The sequence below is a fragment of the Anopheles coustani genome, chromosome 2, assembly GCF_943734705.1.
Source record: "Anopheles coustani chromosome 2, idAnoCousDA_361_x.2, whole genome shotgun sequence".
In the NCBI taxonomy this organism is placed as follows: Eukaryota; Metazoa; Arthropoda; class Insecta; order Diptera; family Culicidae; genus Anopheles; species Anopheles coustani.
Window position 1 is genome coordinate 16,266,049 of NC_071289.1, and position 26,467 is coordinate 16,292,515.

Genomic DNA, 26,467 nt, shown 5'->3' on the forward strand with positions numbered 1-26,467 from the left:
TGCCCAAAAGTAAAACAATGAATCACTTCCTGCAGGGAAAAGATGCCGATGAATGAAGTGTTGATAACGAGATGGAGGAAATGCGGTTAAGTTAATCTTAAGATAAGTTAGTTAACTTCTGTATAACAATGGAAACAATCACAGAAATGGCGGGTTTCCCCTGGGAGGTTGTGTTATTTTCTTTTCGTATTTGTGAATACAATGCACCCGAAGAAATGCCTAAATCTCTTCCTGCCATTTGAAAGCCTCCAGGGCGTCCTAGCTTTGGAGAACTGATGACAGCGGTAGCGTTGCAGGGTTTGCGACGATGGCAATGAACTTGTGCCGAGCGCCTGCCGCCACCAGCCAGCCCGTTCCATATGGGAAAGCGTGCGCGACCACCACCTTCTTCCTCGAACGATACGAAAGACATCGTTCGGGCGACCAAGCGAGGAACCCGTTTTATACCAGTGCCTTATTTTCCTTGCGAGTTCTTGCGCCTAACACTGGCGGCTCCCTTTTATGGCGATTGCCATGCTGCGGGCGATGGATTTCGATTGATCCGATGTGCTCGCTTTGGGTGCACCGGTTGGTTGTGACGGGAAAACGATGAAAATGTGCCATGTCGCATCTCTTCTTTGTCGCTCTGTGCTGGCTTTTCCCGGTGTGACACGTTTCGGCGACCGTCTGCGGCTTCCGTCGGTACACCGGGTATTTTATTTGCCGTCCGTGTACCGTTGATGAGCCCGGCCTTATTTATTGCATGACCCAAAACATACGCCACTCTGCTGGCGGAATTTCCAACAGAACATAAATTCACCGTTCTTCTTCGTTCTTTCCTTTTACAGACTGTGTTAGTCGCTGCCAGATCGGAACGGATCCTCGGGACGTCAGCGTAAATTGGAACGAAAAAGGTGCATTAAAAAAAAAGAAGCCATCCAGATCTCATCACCCCAGCCAGCCGACGGACATGGAAGTGGCTGCCCTGTCGGCCCCGGTGGGCTCGAGCGCGGGAGCGGTCGGAGTGGCGCGCGGTGGTCCGTTCCAGCGCGAGGTGCGCGAGTGGCAGCATGTCGATCCAAATACGGGCGCCCTGTTGACGGGCCGGCTCGAGGCGGACCGGTGGGTGAACGGACCGCTCAACAGCTACGGCAAGGTAGGAGGAGCAGCAAAAAGTTATTTTTTCAAAACCACAACATTGAAACATTTTCTTACTGGTGTTGAATTTAAAATAGTTCAGAAAAATTCTGTTTTAAGATGTTCTTCTGTAACACTATCGCTTGTTATTGTCATGTGTGTACTTGGCAGCATTATCATTTTTCTTCGTCAGTCACTTGAACCATGGTCCTATACACATTTAAAACATAGGCTTGTCTAGTAAATAAGTGCATTACTCTTGTTATTATCTGAACTGAGTTTAAAATCGTTACTTGTTTTATAAAAAAACAACATAAAAAGAAGAAGTATAAAAAAAACCCGGTAAAATGCACACCATCAATCAGTGCCTACTAAAACGAGCTGTCAGGAAGAAAGTACGAGTGGAAAACAACATGAGAAAAAAAATCAGCCAGCAACAAAAGACCAGACTACCAAACCGCCTGGGGAAGAAAAAAAAAGTGCTTCACGCCAATTATGGTGCAAATGTTCATTTCAACGCCACACTGCACCGGAACAATTGGCCACCATCTCGCCCTTCCTCACCCCCTTCCCTCCCGTAGGTGTAGGGTCCGTAATGCGGACGAAAGAGAAAGTCTTCCCTCCGGCAAACGGTGCAAAGCGGCCCAAAAGTGGCGGAAAATGGCAATTCAAATCGCAGTGTGGAGCAGAAACAACATGGAAGAAAAATGCTGCCAAGTTGGCAACAAGATGTTCTGCAATTTCTTTCCTGCAGGGAAGTGGGAAGGGGGCAAAAAAAAATGCACGGTGAAAATAAGACAGAAAAATATGTTGCCAATGTTTAGCGGTCAAAACCCGCGGCCTCCATTCTGGGAAGTACCCGACGGAACGGAAAAAAAACCCCGATAAACTGTACAGTGAACTCAACAATTTGCGATGAAGCACTGTGCCCGGAGGGTTGAGGGATCGGGAAGGGGAGAGTTTGTAATGAACTTGCCCTTTTTCGCCAGAACAATGGACTTGGAGTAGTTGGAGTGTGCTTCCCTCCTCCACGGCTCGGTCCGTTTTTGGCAGTTTGGAGGTTGCATCTTGATACAGATATTAGCGCTCATCCGTTGCTTGCGGGTCTCACCAGACGGCGGTGTTCCCATTTTTAGCCGCCACCCGGCCGGGTTCTATTGTGTGTGTTCCTTTTCTCCAGCCCTCCGATCGTACCGACGGCGATCGGTCGCTCATTTGCCTACAATAGAATCGCGAGTTTGTTTCGAGTGTCTGCAGGGATGCAGCGCGCTTGTCCGTGGCATGTGTCGAGGATGGGAAAATTATCGATCGAACGATAGCCCCGGTTTTTGGCTGAGGAAACGCTGAACGTGCAGCATAGGGGGGAGGGTCGATGGTAGCCCTGACCCGCGGGGACAATGGCTGCTGCGGTCGGTTCTTCCACGGGACGATTGATTCGCAGCAGACGACAACGAAACGGCCCATGGTTGAATCAGCCGTGAAGCAGTGACACCACGCGGAAGCACGCACGGCATGGGAAGTGATGACAGTGGAGGAATTTATTACGACAAGTACAGCCGGTTAAGCGTACGGCAAATGAACCATTAAGGTCGTCGCGTCGGGCAGACGCGGGCCCGAGACCAGACGCATCTCGCGACGAAAGGCTGAGGAAGAAAAGATTCTCGAAGAGAGCAGAGTGGATTGGAAAAAAAAACCTCGCAAATCAATACAATGTACATCACCACCTCGTTGGGGTGGTGAAAAGGGGGATGCGAGTTCGGGTTGCAGATCCGAGCGCTGTTTATCGAGGTTTTTTCCCAGGATGCACAGTTTAATGATGATGTCAAAAGGCAAAGTATCAACACTTGGCAATTGGTATACCTTGTATTATTTAATGTTAATTTGAATGCCCCAAGTATGGAGTAAAACTCCAAAAAAATTGACTTTGTGAAGTTATTATTATAAGAGGTCAAAATTATCTTCCATTAAGGTACAATCGGGATCATTTCTACATTAACAACACCGTTTTCAACATGGCGTGTTGAAATTACAAAACAAAAAACAAACAAGCACTCAGAACGCTTCACATTTTGTTGCATGTAAAATAGTGTAACTCAGATTCAAACTAATGCGTCTGAACGATTCTTTCAACAACATCTATGAATCTGAATTAATGAGATCTGTATTATTTTACGTGTTATATGCTGTCGAATTACTTGTGTTTAAACCTTGCATTGTGTAAAAAAAATCATATTTCATGGTTCACCCTGAAGATGAATCGAATATGTTATCTGCACCCACATTATGTTAGTATTATTAAGAATGTATTCCCTTGTGCTATTTTCAATTGAGTAACTCAAAGAATTACAAATCCCAAAATCAATTGGCGCAGGAAAGCCGCTGATAGAGTTTTGAGTAGTTCATGAGATTCATTAACTCATTCACGCTGGTGATTGGAGAATCGCTTCAAATCTATAAAGATTCATCACTCACAGAGAAAAAAAGCTTTCTTAACACAACTGTTTTCGGTAGTGTCGCTCGTCGACAAGTTTCTGGAGACGGCCGTCCTCTTTTTTGGTTTTTTTCAATATGTTTGTTTGTTATGTTTTGCATAGGATTTTGATGAGCTGTGTCGAAAAAGATGTCGTTATTTCCGAAAGACCCGAAATGTCTGTTTCATTAAACATTCTCTTACTGAAATGGGTAACTTCTCGTTACTTCTATTTGTTCACTCTAACGAATCCAAGTAAATTTTCCGGAATGTTCTACAGGGGGTTTAAAAACTTCCCTGGTATAGCTCCTCCAACCCGTCAAATTCGTTGCTTTAACAATGCCGACCAGTCTTAAGAACTACGGTTCTTCTGCATTGTACACTTAATTTGCAGGAAGGGTTCACTGATTGCTACAGGAAAAGCACACAGCCTGGGTCGGAGGAAGGGAAAACGAAACCGATCCTCCCCGGAAGCATGCACCACCGTACAGCTCATAATGAGTGGTTATGTTCAGCGCACGTCGTAACGTATTTACACGCGTGTAGTAAGCCTTTTATGGTGGTGAGTTAGTTTTGCCGTTCTTTTTTGCACCCCCCTCCCCTTCGCCCCTGTTCAGGAGCCTGTTATCCAACAACCATTGCCAGGTGCGTGTTGTTGGAGTGATGTAAATATCACATGAGGAAGTAGTCATCCTTCCATCGGCCTATCAGGTGGCTCTTTCCTGGGTGGAATGCTCTTCGGTGGTTTCGTCGAACTACGGGGGCAGTGCTAGCCAACGTGTTCCATGTTGGATGTTCTTCGGAAACAATGTTTACCATTCAACCGGCGACAATGTTGGAGATTCGAAATTAACAATGTATCAATTCTGCATCGATTTGACACACCGATTAGAGTAGCGTTCGGTCGAAGGACGACGTGGAGGGAATCTATTTAAAGCATCACCTGGCCCTACGTGATCGTGTTGCGAGAACTCGCGCCAATGTGTCCGATCGTCGGAACGTGCCCGGCGATTCCTAAGCCTATAGGCCTACGTCTAAGTCTAGCTAGACGCGCGAATTGAGTGCGGGTTTCGAAGGTGCGGCAAAAGGTGTAATTTCACACGAACGCACGCACGCACGCACGCGCCGGACCAGTAATTAATTAAACGTGGCGTGCGGCTACTGGCAATTAATGGTAAATCACCCGGGCGATCAATGGACGCTGGAGTTGGTATTTGTCAACTGTCTCCAAAGCTTCACGGGCCATTTCACTAAACGCTACTTTCCGGGACGCCGTCTCTCGGTGGACAATTTCTTCCAAAGCATATACATTACCCTCCCGGTTGGCCTCCTGCTGCCAGCCCGAAGGTGCCAATTTGATACGGTAAGGAGAGCGTGAAGAGTGTGTCCATGGATTTAATTTGCGTGATTGAGATAATACGCGCGACGCCAACGACATCTCATTTCGCTGGTGGATAATTATCCTCACTTTCTTATGATTGCTATTGAACAAAGGGTGATGGAACTGATTTCTACAGAGGAGAACAAATGTGAAGCTGTAACAAATCGTGAATAGATCGATTGGAGAAGGAGTTTCATTTTAAGAAATCGCTTAAGATTTGCACTCGTACCGCAACGCAACATTGGGAGGTCAAGCGGATTTCCGTCGATCAATTCTCGTGTCGAAGCAAACAACCCGTTGAAAAGGAAATCCTTTCCCAAACGCAGGGTGGGTTCGGTTCTGTGAGGCAATGCAGTTAACCCGTTCTCGAGTGTCGCCATCTGGATGTCAACGATGGAAGGTAGAGGAGAACGCTTTGAACGGCTTACTGGCGCTCCCAGAGCGGAGGACGATGACAGGTCCGTTTAGTTCTCGCTATTGAGATTCCGGATGACCTTCGGGCGCTACAGATATGGTCGTCGGCCGAAAACCCGGATCGTGGCGCATTTCCTTTTTTTCCACGCATGCCACCGTGGCGCTTATTCTGCACGATCGATGTGTTGTGTTCGTGTTTTTCAGCAGCATTTTACCGTCCCTTCTCTGTCTCTCCCCCCTACCCACAGATGGTCTCACAGAACATGTCCACACCGGACGGCACGCAGCACACGCAGCGGAAGCAGATGGAAATTCTGCAGGCTCGCACGTCCGCCGGCTCGCTGCAAGTGGTCCGAGCGCAGACCGTCCAAACGACCTCCTCCCGCTGGTCCTCGTCGATGCTGCACTCGGAGCACTCGAGCAGTGTTGGCGCCATCGGCAGTACTGCAATGCCTCCACACCCGATCAGCGCCTTCTCGCCGAGCAACGGCTTCTCTGGACATGGGCCTCAGCTGCAGTCCCAGTCGCCGTTCCAACGATCTCTGGCTCCGGGTTCTAGCGGCGTCGGCAGCAATAACAGGCTACTGGTAAGAGTACGTCGAGTGCTCGTTCGAGTGCGCCGTGCACTTGGTGGAAGCGTTTGTGGGTTCATTCATGCGCGCACCGGTCGACGGTCAGAGAACGGGATGGGCATCGACTTGAGTGTGGGTAAATATTTTCCCGTCATCGAGATGCCACACGAGATGGGCGTAAGGAATTCTCACATGCCTCCGCACAACCAGGAAGTTAATCTGCTTTCAGCGGAATGTAAACCTCATGAATGGATCGAGATTTTCATCTACGTTTCACTATAAACGGTTTCTTGCTTGCCCTGTTTACAAATTATTGCTTAGTTCCGTCCAACTGTAGGTTGGTGTTAACTAGTCCAACACATCCCCTGTATTTTTCCCCCATTTTTTAAAGCTCAAGCCCGCTGATAGCTTTCCGTTGTTATTTATTACTTTTGATGCCCGCCACGCCACGAAGAAGAAAAAATCCGATGCGAAAAGAAAATAACCTACAGACTCGAAGCGGCGTTGTGACATTGACATTTGTCCCAAACATGGGCCGACTTGGTGCCAAACTTGCACACTGGTCATTCTTGTGGCATCCGGTGCCGCGTGCCTAACATTTAGCACCATTTACAAACGCCTACACAGACACACAAACACACGCGCCCGCAACCATGAGGAGCGGAATGGGGCATGCAAATAATATTTTCATTGCATGGTCCAATTGCGTCCCAATTTTGCACCCATCACATGCACATCTCCCCCCGCTGCTAATGGTCCCACTCACCTTGAACACCTTTAGCTTTGGTCAAGGCGCCATTTCGGACCAACCAAAAATTCCCTCGAGCGAGCGATCACCCGTTTTGGACAGGGAATAGATCGAGATCACCGTGCGACGACGATTCCGCAAAGCATTCATAAAGCGACGTGGTTTCTCATCCGATTCTTTTTTTTTTTCTATAACGCAGAGCGCCACCGATCCGACGTCAGGAGCTGCGAAGTCCTTTGCCCGCTTTACCAGTCCAACGACGGTAACGACCAGCTGCACCACCACCACATCGCCGGGCTCCAGCTTCAGCCCGCTGCGGTACGGTTCCCGGTTACTCTCGAACGGTGCTCGCGGCTCGGAAACCCACGATGACCGGACATACCTGCACCATCCAGCGCAATCCGTTGCAGCCGAACAGGAATGGTGAGTCGGATGACGATGAAGATCAGCTCGAACGACATGTGGGATGGAAAGCGCGTTTCTCTTTTAACAACACGAGCCTCCAAAAGTTTAGTCAGTGGTTCCACACATTTCTCTCTTTCTCTCTGTGGCATGGATCTTGGTGGATGTGTTTATTGGTTTACGATCGATCCCGGAACATGTTCGATGGATCATTAGCGAATTTCGCCGATGGATTGAACCGTTTGGCAACCGGATCAGTGGAGGACTTGTAACGCTTAGAGCAGAATATACAAAAATGACTTTTGATGATTTGTTTGTAGTATTCCAAGTCTAACAATATAAATAACATCCAAATTTGCCATTAATACGCCATCAAAACTATATTCGATCCGTAATTGTAATACTTTACCCTCGTAGTATTTGGGACGATCAAAATGAATAATTGCCCTCAGGAACATAGTTGCGTTACGATTAGAGCAGCATTCTTGTCTCTCGCTAATATTTGTTCTATCTGAAATCTAGAATTATAAGCAACTCCTAGCACCATAAATCAGCTACCATACAAAAGTCAGCGTCCTCTATGACGGGTTCGACGTACATATTCTTCACCCACAGAAACAACCGTCTTGTGGCCAGGGGGGAGAAGAAAAAACCAGCTTACCGATAGGACTAGAAGCCGGTAGAAATCGCTGAAACTGTAGGCGATAGGATATGCTCTTTCCATTTCGGTGGTAATGCCAACCCGAACACCAACACCCCGGATTCACCGCGGACCCGATCCGATTCTTGCTCTCCGATCCTTCCGACAGGAATGTCCGCCGCTTTCGGGCTTTCTCGGTTTCCAGTTTGATACAGTTCGTTATGTCATCGCGGGCATACGCCTACGGAATTTCTTTCGCCTCGGTCCATAAAAATCCGCACGCTTCCAACACGATCATTGCTGCAATTAGAGTCGGCAAGCGTTTGTGGTGGGAAAGAAGTGAGGCAAATAAAAATATAAGCAGAAAGAACGTTAAAATAAAAAACACAAAAAGTGTGTGAAAGCTGGTAAAGGAGTCCATTAAAGTTCATTATTTCAGCAGCAGGGGTTGCGGAGAAGTGAAGAAGACGGGGACGGGGAGGGACTATGAAATCCCCTTCAAAGTCGTGCGTCGGCGCGATCGTTACGGCAGCGAAACGCCACGAAACACCGAAATCGAACAAACTTCGTTACACTTCATTAAAATACAATAAGCGTACTCGAGATGGAGCGGTTACGCCCGGTTGACACTTTCGGGCGGCGGCAAGATTGGCCTCCCCCCTTCTTTTTTTTGTCACCATTTCCGATTCCGGACTTGTGCCGGTGTTTGTGGGGTGCATTATGCTACCGAGTTTGGTTAATGAAGTTCAGCGTGGCGTACTGTTTTGCCTTCCGGCGGGATGGTTCCAAATGCATGCAGGCTGGAGATGGAAATCCCTAAGTTTATTGTGGTGGGGCCGCCCACGAGACCACCCCACACCGCGTGTCGCAGATATCGCACCGTGCCAGACACGGTGGCGTGCCGTCTTGAGACCGTGATGGATGTTTGAATATTCAACCACGGCCGTTTCACGAGCCTAATGCCAATTGCCAAATGGCTGATGAAATCGAAAGAAAGAGGACAGTCGGGTGGTAGTATTTTTTCTTTACCAAAGTGCACACAGATTGTTGTTCGATTGTTAATCATGTTTTTTTTAATATCAATGTTGCTACTAATGTTGAAGCACTAATTTAGCAACGTGTTAAATTAAATGGTTAGAAACTTTTATTACGAAAAGGAAGACGGATAGGAGAGGTTTGAATAGGAAAGTTTGATTGTGTTTTCCAAGATAGGTTGAGATAAAACTTTCATTTTCCTTCCAAAATGTAATGAAAGAAATATCCAGTCAGGATCTGCAAAGAGTTACCAACTCTTCGTTGCCAACCTGCTGCCGAGTAGAGCAGCTTTCTTGGTATATAACCTACCGCTCTATGATTCACCGTGATCGAACTTGCCACCAGCTTCATACGCGATCGTCAACAACCGGCGGGGCTTGCCGTGTGTGTCATTGGCACGGCGTTGGTGCGCCGGTTCGAACGTGGGTTTTTGAAGAACCGATCACGTCAGACACGCACACAACGGGGAAGGGTTTCACCCCCGGCGGTCACACGACCGAAAACGCACGTCCGAATCTTCTGTGTGGCTCATTCTGCCACCATCGATCGTAAGATCAACATGGAGTGAGGTGTTAAGGCACGTTGGATCGAACGAAGGATTTTTGTGGATCAAACGAAAGTGACCGTGATAATAGTAGTGCATCCGGTTCTAGTGAACGTCAGTTTTGAATTGACAGTCGAAAGAGCGTTAAACAGTTGAGAAAGTCTGGTTCAGGCATCCCGTTGTAGGTACGCAGGCAGAGAGTGGATGCTGGACCGGGTGCTGCGGCAGGTTGGGAAAATTTCGTTAAACAATCGTAAATCTGCTCTGCGCTCGCGTGTGTAGGCGCATTGTGCACGGACATTGTACCGCACGGTGATGATCATATCGCAAAACTGCGCGCGCGCGCGTACGTGTGTGTGTGTGTGTGGGCACTCGTCGATCGAAGTGCATTTTTCGCCTACACCCGTGCGCCCCGACACGCCTGGCGGTCGAAATGTTGTGAGGTGTTCGATCAAGGTTCGATTGGGATCGGGCCGAATCTACTCGAGTCTTGCAACTCGATGTGTTCTGTGACAAAGTCTTGCAGCCGGGTTGCGTGGGGTAAAGGACTGTCCCAAAAAGCGAGCAAGCAATAGGACGGGTTGAATTCATGTATCCGGGCCATTTGTTTTGACTACAAGCATATATCAATCATCTGTACTGCCATTTCCTGCCACTAATTACCTTCTTTTCTTCGTTTTTTCCCAATTCAAATGCACTTCCGGTTCTGTCACCATCCTCGTTCATCATGCACAGCATCATCGGCGGCAACATTCCGCTGGCCCGCGGTAAAAGCATCTCCATCGAGGACCTTTCGACCGAGCGCGACGAGACCAACTTCGATGACGACGTCGAGCCCACGCAGTGGAAGCGAGTGAGCAAAATACGGCGATCATTACAATTCCCAAGGAAAACCAGCCCGAGGTAAGAGTCGGCGACGGAGCTGCTAGGGTGCGGGGGGAGGTAGAGAGAGCTCGGGAGACCGGTCGGGTTGCTGCGGAGCCGATGATGTTAAAGGCTGTCGGTTCGCACGCGTGTCTTTGGAATTGCTCTGATTTGTGATCTGCGGGGTTTATTGAAATCCGAAGCTCCTTATACCTGCCTCTGGGTTTGAGGGACAGTTTTGTAAAAGGATTTTGTTTTCTTCTATCTTCATCGAACCGGATTTTACCAAAATCATGGAGATTGACTCACCTAGAGATGATTTACGATCCGATTTGCGCTCCGCTCCTCTTTCCTTCTCGCCTGCACTGAGCAATGTTTGTTTCGGTGGCGAATTAGTTTCCTTATTTGGCAGGCAAGATAATTACTGGCCTGTGCAGTGGAAAGTGCACACGTACACGGCGAGGGGGTTGCACTCAGCAGCGCTCAGTAGTTCAAGTGATCCCCATCCCTGCTGGAAACTAAAAATACGTTATGACGATGATTAATCTACTTGAAATTCAAATCAGCCAGAACGGAACCGGGCAGTATCGCGTTGGGGGGGTCTCGGGGCAGGACTGGAACGTGTGCCACTCGATTGACGATGTATGGCCAGAATTCGGAATTGCGTGCGTGTGAGTTTTTTGTTTGCTTACTTGCTCGCTTGCTTATAGTAAGTGAACCTGGGACACATCGTTTGTGCACATCGTTTAATGAAGCAGGTTATGCCGGGCAACAGCAGGAGCAGCAGCAGCGGTGTGTGTAGTTCGATCAAGGCCTACCGAGATGTAGAGATTGGTAGGGAATCAAAACTGCGTGGGATGATCAGTGTGTAGCTTTGGCTGTGAGTCGCTAGCGTCACCGCCAACTAAGTGAACGGTTTTGTGTGAGAAGTGTTGCAATTTTCTAGTTGAATTGAAATGCTACAAAAGTGTCTGGTGAAAATGAACAGGTCTGGTCTGGGTTTTGGGCTTCAGATTTATGCTTCATAGAACCATTCGTACTGTGTTACCGTTTTTCATTTGGTTTGTTTGTTTTATTTTAGAACAAGCACCCGCCCGATCGATCTGCCGGAAAATTCGGTCAGCGTATCGCGCATCTGCCAGGAGCTGGAAAACGGCCGCCGATTGAACACGGCCATGCGCAACAATCACATCGACTTCGTGGCCCTCGACAACATCCTCAAGAGTGTCACTGAACAGCCCGCGGCAACGGGTAGTTTGCCACCGCTGAAACCGGAATCGTCACCACCTCCGAAATCTGCATCCCCCTCGAAGACATCCTTCCTCACGGCCGAATCGCTGCGTGAAATCCGTGGTCGTTTACGGCGACTTAGCAACGAATCGCTTTACCGTGACGACATGAGCCCGGCGGAGGATACGAACCAGCGGCAACATCAGCACGACGGAGGTAGCGACGATGGGGTCACCATCACCGAGGTTGAGACACGGTTTGGGCAGCTCGAAACGAGCAGCTCATCGGATTCGGCCAACTACAGTAACAACAACAAGAGTAACTTGACGAGCCTACAGTCGAGCAAGAAGCCACCCGACTCGGAAACGGTGCTTGCGCCGGACGACTGGCATTCGCGCCGGAAGTCGTACGGGTTCGAGCGCATGAGCCAGCAACCACTCGGTGGCAGCTTCGCCATGGCCAAGATGGACTCATCTACTGATAGTGGTATTGGGCGCTCGTCGGACCTCAGCTCGAGCTGGTCGAGTGCGGCCACCAATGAAGGGGGCGGCACGTACCACCAGCGTGCTACGATCGTAACGTTGGGCGAACGGAACAAACCGACGTCGACAGTGACTACCGGTGGCAGCACAAATCCGGCGATGGTGATAAAGATCACTAACAAACCGGTGGAAAGTGCCGGTGGTGACGTGCTGGCGGTACCGCCCTCTGAGCCGGATGACGAGCCGAAGCGCCACTCGATTGCCGTCGACGAGACGAGCTACGTGCGGGATAGTCTGCGGAACATTTTCGAGCGTAAGTCGTCGGTGCACGTGAACGGTTTCAGCCAAACGTTTATCGACGATCTTGGACGCAACAAGAAGCGGGTGGAGTTCTGCAAGACCGAGGTGCACTTCACCGCCGACTCGGGCCGGGTGAACATTGTCGAGACGGACGAGAAGCCTCCACCAACCAACAACTTCCGCCGCCGGCGACGTTCCTCTGGGGGTTCGCTTGGTCCTAGCAGCCCAGCAACGACGGCTCCCTCCACTTCCATCTCCACCTCGTCGTCCTCTTCCACCTCGTCGTCCTACCTGGTGAGCTACGAGGACGAATCGGAGGGAGTGGAATCGCAGGGCACCGGAAAAGAACACGATCCTTCGGTCGTAAGCGATGCAATAATCGAGCACGAACTACCACCGCTCGTTACGACCACCATCGGTGTCAACAGACCGGCACCGGAACCAACACCGCGAAAGTTCCTCCCGGCCAACGCCATCACAGCGGCGACGACCATCTCGGACGAGAGCGATGGTCATTCGGCGGACGAAATTTCGCTCCGTGGCATCCTCAAGAACAAACCCGTCAAACCGAAGCCGTACGTGCTCGGGGAGAATCTGGACACCAGCGAAAGCCTCTGGGGCGTTAAGCTACGTCCGGTTGCGTCCTTGACGGAGAAAGCTTCGTTACCGGTGGAACCATCGGGTGCGCGTTTGACCGTCGACGTAGGCAATGGATCGTCGAACGGTGCGTCACCGGTTTCGTCCGGTAGCTACTCCACCAAGGTCAACCTGATGCAGTCTTCTACGCCGAGTGGGACGAGCACGTCGGGTGCAGGCTTGTGGAGCAGCGGCATCAATACCACAGGTATGTGTTTGCGGGAAGCGCATTAACGTGGGAAAGGAAAGCGTGCGTGCAGCTTGCGAGTGAAGTGTTTCTGTGTGGCACTTATTTACATAGCTTTTAAACCTTAACAATCGTACTTCATCTTAATAGTTGAACGCGTAACACCCGCGTCCGATTAATGTACAGTTTCGCGTTCTGTAATTTGGTTTTCTCCAAGATATTCTTGATACATGAGGTCCAAAAATCGAGTACCGTAATTTTGAGGTGGCAGTTCGCACTATTGGCAGGTGACACAAACATTTGTAATCCAAATAACGACGAAAAAGATTCATACAATCCAGTGTCTTCCAGTACATTTTTGGATTTTACTTAAAGATGATTAGATTATTTGAAAATTCGTGCGTACTTAAGCAATGAAAAATACGGTACCTTAGTTTAGCCTAGCGTTGATTGGCAAGTAAACTTGAGGGAAGAATGCATTTGTAAAATGATCACGAATTTGTTGAGCTAGTCATCTTAGCCCTATCTTCCATTTTCTTCTTTCTTCCCATTTTCCCCCCCGGCGCGCGCGTGCGTAACTATCTCACCCTTCCACACACACACACAACACACTGTACATTATCACACAAACAACAAACTTCTCTCCTAACACCCCTGCGCTGCACCAACCCACTCTCCAAACACACCACCATTAATGCACCACCGCAATCATCAACACCGCCCGAAAGTAGTGGATAAACTGGCGCACCACTTGGGCACCGATTCGAACGCATCAAAGTCGACGACGAAGATTCTGATCGATATGACGTCTGCGGGAAAGAACTCATCGGCCACCGCCACCGGCGATGAGTTGAAGTCTACCTCGCTGATCATGCGCACGATGCGATCGGCTATGCAGTTCGACGAGGCGCTGAAAAGTCTACAGGCTATTCGACGGGATTCCCTAGAAGAGGCGACCCCGACGACAGCGGTACATCAAGTCCAACAGCAGCAGCAGTACAAGCATCAGTCCTATACGAGCCCAACGGTGGATACTTCAAAGCCGCGACGGCATTCGGCGTTCCAGCTGATCGGCAGTAGTACGAGCAGTAGCATTAGCAGCAGTCAGTCGATTGCCAAGTCCAGCAGCGCTAGCAGTATCTACGCGGATTACCCCAAGCTGACGACCGTGGTCGGCAAGTACGCATCGTCGCTCGACGGAGACTCGACGGCGGACCAGAGTGGTGATACGCGCTACGGCGGAAGCACGCGGTACGGTGGACTGATGTCGACGAGCACGATTGCCTCCCGGCGCAGCCTAACCAGCGAGTCACGGTTGTCCGACTTCGAGGCTTACATCAGCAAGAACACCGCAGTCCGACGCTCGAGCACAGCGGACGACATCGGTTCCGTCGGAGGGGAGCAGCGGTTGGTTGGAAAACCGATCGCGGCACCACGACTGAAAAAGCTCGGCTCGACCGTGCTCAGTCAGCAGCTGTCCCAGCTAAGACGGCTGTACGATGCGGCCGAAGTGTACGACAGTGACAGCGATAGCGCGAAGGCAGACGAAGAGGTGAAGCGTTACCTGGGAAATGTGGGTGACGGCTCGTCGCAATCTTCATCGCCGTTCGTCGAGGAAAAGCTGGCCACCGAAGTGTCCGGTAGCTGGAGCCGCCTCAAGGCTAGGCGTAACATACAGAAGTTGAACACCAACACCACCAACATAACGGCGCCGGCGGTGGCCAAGGATGCGTCGTTTTCGGTGAACTCGTCGGCAGGTAAGCGAACGGTCACTTGACACTAACTTGGCACTTGCAAGCACTCTGCTATGCCTCCACCCTTTTTTAACCCTTTGCACCCTATTTCAAAACTAACCCCACGCCAGGATATGAGACGCTCGTACGAAACAGAAGGGCTTTTGACGAGGGGTTATTTTATTTAATGGGTATACATGTTTTTATTTGATAAATAAATTATTGATGTTTCTTTCTTCTTGTTGCAGAATTTGAAATACTGAGACCCTCGGCATTGGTCAGCCGTCAAGCGATCAAACCATCCGCAGTAATGTCGATCGAGTTAAAGAGCCCAACAGCAGCGAAGACATTGATGACCTCTTCACACACTTCTAGTCCAGGTGGGTATTCGTTGTAAGAAGAACCGATTGGAACCCTGTATGCTTAACCTTTCCCATTTACCTGCACAGATATTCCGGCTGCAACAAGAGTGATAACGACAACGAATGATGAATCGACAACGGCCCGCCAGCAGCAGCAGCAACCGAAGCCAGACTCACCTAAATTTCGAAGACACATTCCGACAACCGCCCCTGCTTCGTCAGGAGTCGCCCGAAACGAAGAGCGTGCCTCGCTCCGGCTGTCATCCGGTGCGCGGCAACTGCGGGACCATGAACTGTCGTTCTTCGGCGTGAACCCGAACAAACAACAGTCGCCCGGATCGGCGGTCCGAACCGGTAAACCGCAAACGACCATGGCAATTAGCGCCCCGACGCCGATGACGACGACCACGGCAACATCTGGCTTTCAGCGATCGGCCACCCTTACCTCGTCGTTCATTAGACGCTCCGGTACGTCCGGGAGCGATTCGACGGCGAGCACAAAGTCGCCCTCGATCTGGCAGCTGACCAACGACAAACCGGATCTACTCCGCCACAGTCAGTTGGAGCCGGAAAGCAACCGTACGGTAGCTTCCAAAGGGAGCAAGGATAATCATCTGTCCGTCAGTGTCAACAGCAGTAGTAGCAGTGTAACTACCTCCACGCTATCATCTGGCGATGGACCGCACTACGAAAATTTGGCTCACATTGCTGCTAAAGCGAAGCCCTTGCCACGAGGCACCTTTTTCGAATCGTCACCACAACAACAACAGGCAACGGTGGGTGGTAACGACAAACAGCCAACGGCAACTCAATCGCTTACGGCGACAACCACGCAACCGTACGATCGGAAGAAAGATCTGGAGCGAGACGAACGCATTCTGGAGGAATTGACTCGGGCGGCAGATGAAATATTGAATGTATGTGGAAAGCGAGAACTTATTTTGTTTGTTGCTAAATCGTTGCTACTTAAGGTTAATAGCATTAACACTCCATTTCTATACGAAAACAGGTTGTCAACAACATGTCGAACGGGGAAAGTGTCGAGAGCATTTTGAGCGAGTTGAACGAAGGTGAAAATGGTCACCGACGGCTGTCGAACGGTGGTTGCACCCTTGGTACGATCCGGGAGTGTTCGACTACTAACAAGATTATGAAATCGCGTGGGGTGCAGGTGTCGAAGAACTTTGACGACAGCCTCAAACGTCACTACCAGCGCCAAGCGGCCAGTCGAGGAGGTACCTACCTACACAAGCGCCGTGTTAAACTATTGTGCCGAACCGTTTCATCATTTTCGCGATTATTTTTAGTTTCATCAGCATCATCGAACGAAAGCATCGGTGGGCGGCGCCCGGAGGGAAGCTTTACTCGAAGCGTGTCGCTGCGTGGTCCATCGTCGAAAGACACTGCAACGGGGGCTGGTCTGGATGGTCTTTCGCGGAGTTCAATATCGAGCCGTCGCAGTCGGGCACCACAAGTCTCATCGGCAGCCGAAACGCGCCGGTTGGTGCGGATGTGCAGCAAAGAGAAGTTGCAATCGAACGCCAGCTCCTCGGAGGATCTTCCAAACAGTGCCACCGTGGAGCCACCACGGCGCCCACGTCGCACCCGCTATCACTCGAAGGACTCCAAAGACCCGGTCCAGGGACGTGATGCGGATCGTGCAAGCAACGGCAGCGGTAACGGTTTGGGAACGCGTGTCGACCGTGCCCAGGGATCATCGTCGCGGTCGCACCGGAGTGAGCGCTCGAGTGGCTCGACGAGGACCGCAAGTTCCAAGCATGGTACGCGAGTGGAAAAATTGTGCTCGCTAATAGGACCATCGACTTACGCAGTTTCTTCTCTTTCTTCGCAGGACTCAGCGCCTCCAACGGCACGGGAAGTGTATCGAGCCACCACCACGCGCTGCATTCCTCCACGTGTCCTTCGTCGCGCGCCGCTAAACTCGCGTTATCCTCTGCCAACGGACACCAGCATCATTATCAGCAGCAGCTGGCCGGGTCCATGGTGACGAACGCCAACAACACTACCACCCACAGCACAACAACGTACGTATTGCAATCGTTTACGATGGTACCTCCGCCGCGGCGCAAGCGACGCCAGCAGCTCCAGCAGCACCAAACGAAGGTGGCCAAGGTTGTGCGACGGCAATCGTCGCACATATCGCGCCACTCGCGAGATCAAAAGCGGCGCCCAGTGCGCAAACGACACCGCCGTCGGCTTGAGCAGTGCATATGCTCTTAGAACAGCCAACAACAATACCATCAAAACACAAACAAAAACCAGCTATAGCTGGTCGCTTTTGATACTAGCGCGCATCCCATCGAATGCTTCGCCGGTGCTAAAGGCTGCGGCTTTAAATTGTGATAAACGACCCACCCGTGCAAGCAAGCTTTCTCTCTGGTTTGGCCGATTGTATGTTGTTTGTTGTGTATGTTGTGTGTTATGCATAACAGCGCGGGGTCAGTCCTTCCCCATAGGTGAATTTGCCATTTTTTTCATCCCTTCGTTTACCTGTCCCACCCCCGCCGTAATAACAAACGATAACCATTGCTCCTGTTACTACTACCGATCAAATGCCATGGGTCTTACCTTGCTTGAAGGATCTGCTGTAACTGTTTCGATAATGGACGGATACTGTTTAACTGCTCCTTAAACGATTAACCTACCAAGAGTAACATACGGGACTGCAAGCTGTTTTTTTCTAGAAGAAAATGGACATTTTATATGCAAATATATGCTGATAGTAACTCAAAAACGTCTACCTCACATATGTTAACTCCAACTAAACATGTAAATAGGGATCCACCCCCGACCTTTGGATGGCCCTCCCTTGCGCTAGGCTGAAAATTATGCAGCCAAACCCATCCCCTTGGTGCAGTCTCTTGGTGGTACCAAAGGAACTTGAGAGTTTTCTATTCACCTTCACCTAACAAGTGACGTTGGACATGGTCATTGTTACAAGTCTAGTTTAGCTGGAATTCCAAATGAGCTCATGGCTTGATACAGTTTTACCCTGGCTATGGTAGCTTATGTGGTTTTAAAGCTAATAAAGCGATGGACAGCATTTTGTTCGAACTCTGCCATCTTCTCCAGAACTTGCCGCATGACGAAGATCTGTTGAGTGGTTGATCTCCTAACCGGAGCAACCTATGGAACGGAATAAGCCGAGGTACATATACTTGTTTCATTCTCTCAATCGTTTAGTGGACCTGTGAAGAGCCTTCTACCAAACATCTCAATATCATCAGAATTTGCTAGGCACAGGATTCAAAAGTAACAGATGTATTTAGGTTATATAACAGTTCCAATTAATACTATTTGTTTTAATCGCAAAGTATTCCGCTTAAGCTTATGAAACAACTGCCCTTCCGATAATGCACCGTCTACCAACGGTTGTCGAACGGAACAGATTGTCTGAGGAAACGTGTGAAAGTTCACCGTCGTTCGGTGGGCGCCTTGAACCAACATTACCATCTATCCCGTGCGGTTTCGCAGAACAGTTGATGTGGCTTATCAATGGTTTCAACGCTCGTTCGATGGACAGCTGGCGCCTTCGCCGGGACAGACTGGAACGGATGGTAACAAATTGATTTTGAACCAGACCGCTTCCACTTCCTCGAACGCTACGAGTGTCAATTGCTCGGAACGGTACGCATCATGCACCCAATGCGGACACTAGCAGAACACGCGGGTTGAGAGTGACCCTGCCGTGCGATTCGCATTGTGTTCAAAGGTTTTGCGGTCAGAAATGCACCCCATCCTCCCCGGGGCCGCAGTCCGGGACAAGTTGATAGCACGATGCGTAACGTCGTAGGGAAACCCCACGGTTAACTCCCAAGCGCAGATGGTGGAATAGAATTTCTGTTCTAGAACCACACTATCATGACCGCGGTTATCAGGGCTTCTTCGTTTTTATTTTGCTGAAAACGCGTTTGTTTCATCGTTCGATCGTCTCGAACGATTCGATCGCGATCGTCTCGAACGATTCGATCGCGATCGTTGTCGATGCAGCGAATGCTACAATGTAGTTGCGAGCGAATAAGGAAGAGGCGGAAGACGGTCACTTCCAGACCAACTACCTTGACCTCCCTGACAACCCCGTTGTCCATGCGCACAAACGAGCCTATGCAAGTTTTCAAACAGCCGAGTAGATTAGTGTATATTTTAAATAGACATGGTTGTAGCTTTTGGTAAACATTTCATAACAGTAGCAGGTAGCACAGCGCTTATATACTCCATTTACGTGGGTATGTGTGTAGGGGTGTTAGTATAGGTGTGTATGAAGCAAACAAATCCTTCATTAATTAAGGTAATTCACGTCTAGTGACCTACCCAAAAGGTTTGAGGCTCATTGTCTGGCGGAGACATCAAGAGATCAAGAAAATACTATATAGTTGGAGCTTACAGATAATGGGAATGACGTTGGAAATTTCTATGGCAAATCTCAGTTAGCTTTGGGCTCAGTTCACAATCTTTTTTTGAGCAGCGAATGATTTCTCTTGTTGATGGATTCATTCCTACAATCTTCTGACAAGAGTCGTTCATACCTATAGGTTTTGCTTTGGAACTTATAGCGCTTCGATTCTAATTTTGGTAATCTAGAATGTCTGTTCGTAGTCCGTTGCACTTAAGGTGTAACCCACGCTTAATTGGAAAATGTTGACCGCCAACTTGGATCGTGCAACTTTGTTTTCATAGCATTGTTTAATGGTAAAATTCATATCGTGTGAAAGCTCCAAATCAGTGGTCCACTACTTCGTCGACGACTGGAACCACCCATGCAGACACTTTGGCACCGGACCGGGCGTGGTGAACTCGCAGCGTCCAAGCTCGGTAAACGTTTTCGCGTCGAGTACGAGCAACCCGACACGATTCTGCTCCTCTCGGCCCCACACCATAGCCGCCAGCACAACGCCATCGTCCTCGGACTGCGGATCTGGCGCCGGGACGAAGATCGGCTCACTCGGGTACACGTTTTCCTCGCACCAGGTGCGCCGACTCTTGTCCACCACGTCCACCTTGATCAGCGTGCCCGGATTGCTGGCGTCCACATCGGAGCTGATGGCGTAGAAGTACCGATAGGGGCGCCCCAGGTGGCACTCGTAGTAGATTCGTGGCGTTTCGCAGCCCAAATCGCACAGCAGCTCCGGTCGGCAGAAGATCGTACGGTTCGGCATGACGTACGCCGTCGCCTTGGTGCCGGCCAGCTGGACCAGATTCTGCAGCACCAGCCCATGGTCGGTGGTATGCGTCGATGGTGCCTTGCGGTGTCCCAGTGCGTCACCGTCGTCGTCGGGGCCCAGGTGTTGCCACATATCCGCCCACGAGGTGGTCGGATCATCCGAGCCGGATCGTTTGTTGCCGGAACGCTTCTGGCCATCGCCATAGTTGAGTGGAAGCACGAAACGCAACGGACGGCCACGGAACATCGTGGCGTAGTCCGGATTGTTCTGCATGTTGCGCATCGTATCGACGTACATGCAGTTCAGCATCGCCGGATCCTTGTAGCAGCAGATGTCCAGCACGACGTGCCCCTCCTGCTCGTACTGGTTGATGATGTGTAGGTAGAAGAACGCATCTGAGTGGTACGTGTGGCGCAATTCGCCTGTGTCCCGATCGAGCAGGTAGATGTACGTCTGCTGACTTTCGAACCACTTCAGGGCGGCCGCCATCGGGCGATTGCGCAGCTGGCTGACGACCATCGTCGGAACCGACACCGACAGCGGCTGCTCCACGATCACGAAGTAGTTCTCCGTGATGCCGAATGTGTGCATGTAGCCCGGATGGAACTTCCAGCGAGCCGGCACGGATGCGACGATGCGCGCGTTCTCGAACATGCCCGGTCCGTGCGGGAAGCAGATGATGGTATAAGCCGGCCCGGTCCGTGTGACCGAGCAGCCGAGATTGTACACCGTACCGTCGGACATGACGTGCGGGTGCGACGTGTGGTTCACGATGCCCACGTAATCGGACACGTTCAGCTTCGCCTCGGTGTCAAGCGTTTCCGGGTCGATCCGGTGGATGATGGGGCTCTCTGTGAACGCGAAGAACTCATCCCCGAACGGGTAGATTGAGATCATCGCATTGTCGGAATTGTTAACGCCCGGTTTGTTAAATACGGCCGCAATTCTATCAATTGAAAACAAAGTAACCGTAACATCCTCTGCTCGCAGCATCCTTTTAAGCACATTTGAAACGATAGCAACGTTTACTTAACGCTATTTGTCAAACGCCTCATGACCACCACAAACTAGCATATGTAAAATTAAAATTACCATGGCAACAATTGAAACATTTCACGTTGACATGGGCAATTGAGTGAAGAAATGATAGTTTAGAGTTCAGAAGGCGTTGAATGGAAGTTGCTATCTTTTAAAACTAGATCGGTGAAAAGAGAAGTTGCAGCGTACTTTGCAAGCAGCGAGAAATCATGGGAATATGTCTATTGGTTCCTTGATTTCGATCATACCATAGTGACTAACAGGGTCCATGTACCATGTGAGGCACAACTGGAGCAGCAAGTAGCTTCGCACTGACCTCTCTTTTTACCGATCTTATTTTAAATCGTTGGCGTAGCATACATTGGAACTGTTCAATTCATTCTGTTCCAAGAAAATATCAAAACTATTATGTTTGAGAAAACCGAGCGGAGGAAGTGTTGTTCCCGTTCAACTGTTTCTAGTGAATGAATTGCACAGTACGTATTCTTTGAAAAGAACAGCTACCTCTTATCGAGTATGTTCTTACTTCTGAAAAATGGTCTGACAAGGATCTGGCACGGCACTGGTGCCAAACTCCGTCACCACGATGCGCCTTGCCGCGTTGTTCTTCTTGTACGCATCCGATTTCAGAAAACGACACTGGTACGTGATCTTTCCGTTGTCGATGTTAAACCTATTCGTGGAGAGAAATAAGATCAACACTATCAGACCACGTCCCAAGCCAAGGTGAGGGGAACACTCATACCTGTGTAGCAGCGCCGAGCTGTCGAACAGATGGTTGAACATCATGTCGCCCACCTTCAAGCTACCCGGGCCATTGCGCAGAAGGCTTCCGTTAAGCCACTCCGGTACCGTTCCCTGGACCGTGCCTTCGATCGGGTCGACGATCTCCTGCTCGCACGAACGCAGCCAAACGTTAACGTCACAGTTTGGGTACATTTCCGGCGCTTCCCAGGACTCTCCGGGAATGGTCGGACCCGTCTTTCTGGTTGAATCCTTCGTCTTTTTCTTCAGCCCCTCCAATTCGGTGTCTCCTTCGGGCTCCTCATCTACCGGTTCCTCTTCCTCTTCCAGCTCCAGATCTTCCGAGTCGGAAACGCTCGATACCTCGGACACGCTCGACTCGGTGACGACCTCTTGCTCGAGCTGTCGGAAGGACCAGAGCGTAACATTGTTAGTCCTTTTAGAAGGAGAATCGGATTAACGGAATGAGAGTGTAGGACACAACGTCACAAGGGAGAAGGGCGCACAAAACACATTGGACAAACATTGGATGTTGGATGGCTACCTGTGAGAACACTATCTGCTGGTTTTTCTCGTTCATCGAGTAGATCACGTTGCTAGCGGTCGGAACCGGGTTCCAGGTGAACACGGGCGTCGCGCGTCCACTGAGCACAAACTTGGTCGCCTCGGTTGGCAGGTTCGGCAGGGACCACTTGCGCATTCGCTCGCCACCGTTCGCTCCATCCACCGTAAGATACCCGTCGGCCGTGCCACTACCACCGTCACCGTCATCTGCACCACCATCATCCTCTTCCGGCGGGACGGGAGTCGTCGCTAAGCTGCACGTTCGCGTCGAACAACCGGACGGTGGTGCGGAGTGGGGCGTAAAGCGGCCACTGATCTGCAAGAAGCCAACGTTCAGCAGCTTCGCCGGATCGAATGGACTCGGGCAGGGCGAGTCGGCAAAGTTGGTTTCCTCGCAGAAGTCCTCCACCGTGACGTCCATCGTTTTTGGGGTCTCGAACCGTCCGATTCACAATCTCTACTTGCTGTGGCCTGTCGGTGAACGGTTTTATACACCCAGCCTCTAGTACAATGTTCGAGCTGTTATCATTGGCAAACCTATTGGGACTGATGAAGGAACCCACGCACCGTGAACCCTTGGGAGTAAGGCAAAGCACGAACACCACTCTCCCGTCCAGAACACGGTCTGCTTTGAACATGCGCCCTTCCATCGGGAACAACTTGTATGGCTTCTTTTACGGGGGTTCTTGCAAGAACAACAACAACAACAACAACGTACCTTCTGCCGTTCTTCGGTGTGTCGTGGCCAACTTTCGGCGGTGGTTAATTTAACCAAGAACGAACGCAATCTCGCTACCCGATTGCGTCACACGTCTGCCACGGAAGCCGCTACGGTGAAAGTAATCCACTCAACACCGTCGAGCAATTCCCTGGCGAGTACGACATTTAGGGTCCTCTTTCCCCGACCATCGGGATCGTACACTACTTGCGACGTGGTGGCAAACACGTACCAAACTGAAACCGACCGCTGTGTGGGATGCTACGTTTGATACTCTCCGTCATTGCTGAAGTGCCACGTGTAGAGTGAACCGAGACAAACATTATAGTGTACCGCCATATCACCGCTAAACCGGGAGGATTGAGGCAATTTGTTCTCCCCTGAGCCAACGGTCCTGTAGAACAAAAAAAAAAATGAGCCCCAATCACGGGCAAATCGCCGACTCGTTGACTTTCATTCGAGCTAGAGCGGATTCTAAGTTCAGGTCAATGGTACCCGTGTGGATGAAACCAAGGGCGAGCAACTAACTCCCTGTTGGTGTGTTGTTCATATGTTGTTGTTGTTGTTTTTTTACACTCCCAACGCTGCACTTGACATTGTACGTGCTGCCCTTCTCGATGCAGATGAATCAACTATTTTTTTAACACCCCGGCTTACAGTTGGAAGCCATTTGCCGGATTTGGAGCAACAGCGTCCGGTTGATGATGATGTAACGATAATGTACCCTCAAAAATGTACGCCTTTGAAAAACACGAGAAACGTAGATGTTTCCATTTGGACCAGGTTGATGTCTGAAAGTTCAAAAACATACAGAGTGCTGTGTTGACCTTCTACCTATTTGATAACGCCAAAAAATGTCATATTGTACATGTCTTCGTAAACACAATCAATGTGGACATGGGTGTTAAATAGTAATAAATATACCATTAAAACTAGAATTCTGTGACTAAGTTTTATATTTTCACGAAGCTGAACGAATTTTACATTAAATGATTTAATCAGAATCATTTTATAAAAGATTCATGAATCTACTACGATTCATCAAGATCAGTTAATCAAAAAAGCTTCATGATTCGTAGCAGCGTCCTTGAATCAATTTGAATTAATCTCCCATTGTGAATTCATATGAATGTATTTAGGGGAAAGTATATTACAGCACAAACCTAGTTAAAACTAAGCGATTAAAAAAATCATAAAGTTTGCAAAAGATGTTTCTTTCATGTCCAAAGTTTTTTCGGCATATCTTTTGAAATGTCTGACGATGTCGTTGTAGCCTTTTACTCACCAACCTGCAAATGCATCAGTGTACTTGGATCGTAACGATCCAGTGCCTACTGTGAAGCACTTAATCGTAAAACTTACACGCTTGCAACACCAAACAGTCAAAGCAGACAATTCGTAGCTTTCAGGTTTGGCGATTCAATGTGCAGTGCTTTGCAGTAGGCTCGCATCGTTTGACGATCCAAGTACGCTGGTGGATATCCCGGCTGGTGAGTAAAAGACTGTACCGAAGGTTGTTTAAATAGCTACAACTCTCGATAGCAACAGCGTTTGTTCTTTGTTTGGAACAGTGTAATGACCATCTTCGGTTATGCTTTCCCCAAAAGCTTCCTTTCCTGGGAGGATTAAGAATCAAACTTACACCAACAAGCGCTCATGTACCGTGTTCTAATCGATCTCCCACTTGCTATTGACGCTTAAAACTCACTACTAACTTCTAACAGAAACTAATCTGAACTTTGGCAGCTTTAGTTGGGTAAGCATATTAACCCTACGTCACCACGACGCGATTGACGCCAACAGCAGCGCCAAGCAAAAAGTCCAAGGTATATTCTACGTAGTAGCGGCTCATGCATCCACCCTTTTTTCGTTATCTCCACCAGCGCAGATGACTTTCACTAGATTATCAGCGCCAGTACAGTACGCTCCATCTGTGAGGTTTCGACTATGCTGATGTGTCCAATTTCCGTTTGCGCAATACCGTGTGTCCTTAAGTGCGCATTTATTGTTATCAGGGTTTAGCGTCGAGTCGAGTCGTCGCAATCGGTCGATCTTACCAGGGTGCAGTAAGGTTTGCCACGTGATCGTAGTTCGGGGCAATTCAGATCAGTGCAAAGGTTTTAGTAAAGAAATCGTTACGTACAGCTGGCGCTGCAGTGATAAGGGATCAGCAGCGATGCACTGATCCCACCGATAAGAGTGCACCAGGAAACGTGTAGTTTAAACCGGTACGGAGCGGTTGCTCGATTGTCTAAATGCATTAATCGATTCTAATGATCCGTAGATTATCATAACAGTTATGGGTGTCCGCTTTACCTTCTCGTTATAAATGCTCACCAGTGCGGCATGAGTCACCTTCAGATTCTAAAGTATTTATTTACCTCCCTTTTTCTATTTGTAGATCATCGAGAAAACACCATCGTTAAATAGCTGGTTTACTATAAGCGTGGTAGTCCGAATGCCGCCGAAATATATCGAAAGCCTGGATCGGTGAATTTCCAGCAGCCCAACGATATCGCCATCGAACTTCGGGAGGGTTTCGTCGTCATCAACATTTCGTGGAGGGAAATAGTCACCAACTCCACTCGGGACACGCAACTCGGGTGTCATTGACGCACAAACAAATGCTCAGACAAGAAACAAACAAAAAACAGTCCAATATTCTAGAATCTGCACATGCCTCAAAAATAAGTTGCGTGGTTGGATGGAACCTAAAGATGGAGATGAACCAAGGCATGATCCCCCACCCCGTCGGATGCGTGACCGGTATCAGCAGACGGTCCCAATAGATTAGCGAAAAGCACGAACGAACAAACGATCGACGAACGAAAGGAAAGGAAAAGCGAACAGAACCGAGGCGCAAGGATGAGCGGAGCGCAGCCGGTTGAATGGAGCGATAACAAAACAGTTGTAAGGCAACGACAGTTGGACTAGAGATTGAGTCAAAATAACACATTAAAAGGGAAAGTACACAACGAAACCAGAAACGTGAAAGTTGAAAAGTGAGAAAAAAGAAACATTCGAACAAGAGTAATGTTTTGCGATTTATAATATGTATTTCATACGAACTTGCAGAAAGACACAGCTGCTGTGATTAAAAAAAA

General features: G+C 49.5%; 2 protein-coding genes across 3 annotated transcripts; one reads left to right on the forward strand and one right to left on the reverse strand.

The window, feature by feature from the left end:
* Positions 1 to 949: 949 nt before the first annotated feature.
* Positions 950 to 26,417, forward strand: LOC131262290 (uncharacterized). Its single transcript, XM_058264258.1, has 14 exons — positions 950 to 1,135; positions 5,630 to 5,978; positions 6,804 to 6,822; positions 6,903 to 7,124; positions 10,058 to 10,225; positions 11,268 to 13,042; positions 13,750 to 13,973; positions 14,031 to 14,778; positions 15,003 to 15,134; positions 15,204 to 16,033; positions 16,126 to 16,342; positions 16,424 to 16,897; positions 16,969 to 17,161; positions 25,765 to 26,417. The coding sequence occupies exons 1-14, from the start codon at positions 950 to 952 to the stop codon at positions 25,787 to 25,789; spliced, it is 5,562 nt and encodes a 1,853-aa protein (XP_058120241.1). The 3' UTR covers positions 25,790 to 26,417.
* On the reverse strand, positions 19,868 to 23,066 carry LOC131262291 (carotenoid isomerooxygenase). 2 transcript variants are annotated; one of them, XM_058264260.1, is made up of 5 exons: positions 22,626 to 23,066; positions 22,356 to 22,483; positions 22,083 to 22,280; positions 21,864 to 22,010; positions 19,868 to 21,245 (listed from the first exon to the last, which is right to left on the reverse strand). In XM_058264260.1, exons 1-5 carry the CDS (start codon positions 23,064 to 23,066, stop codon positions 19,868 to 19,870), a joined length of 2,292 nt encoding a protein of 763 aa, XP_058120243.1. The 2 variants fall into 2 exon arrangements, with proteins under 2 accessions (XP_058120243.1, XP_058120242.1); XM_058264259.1 differs by having other exon boundaries at positions 22,083 to 22,483.
* Positions 26,418 to 26,467: the final 50 nt, after the last annotated feature.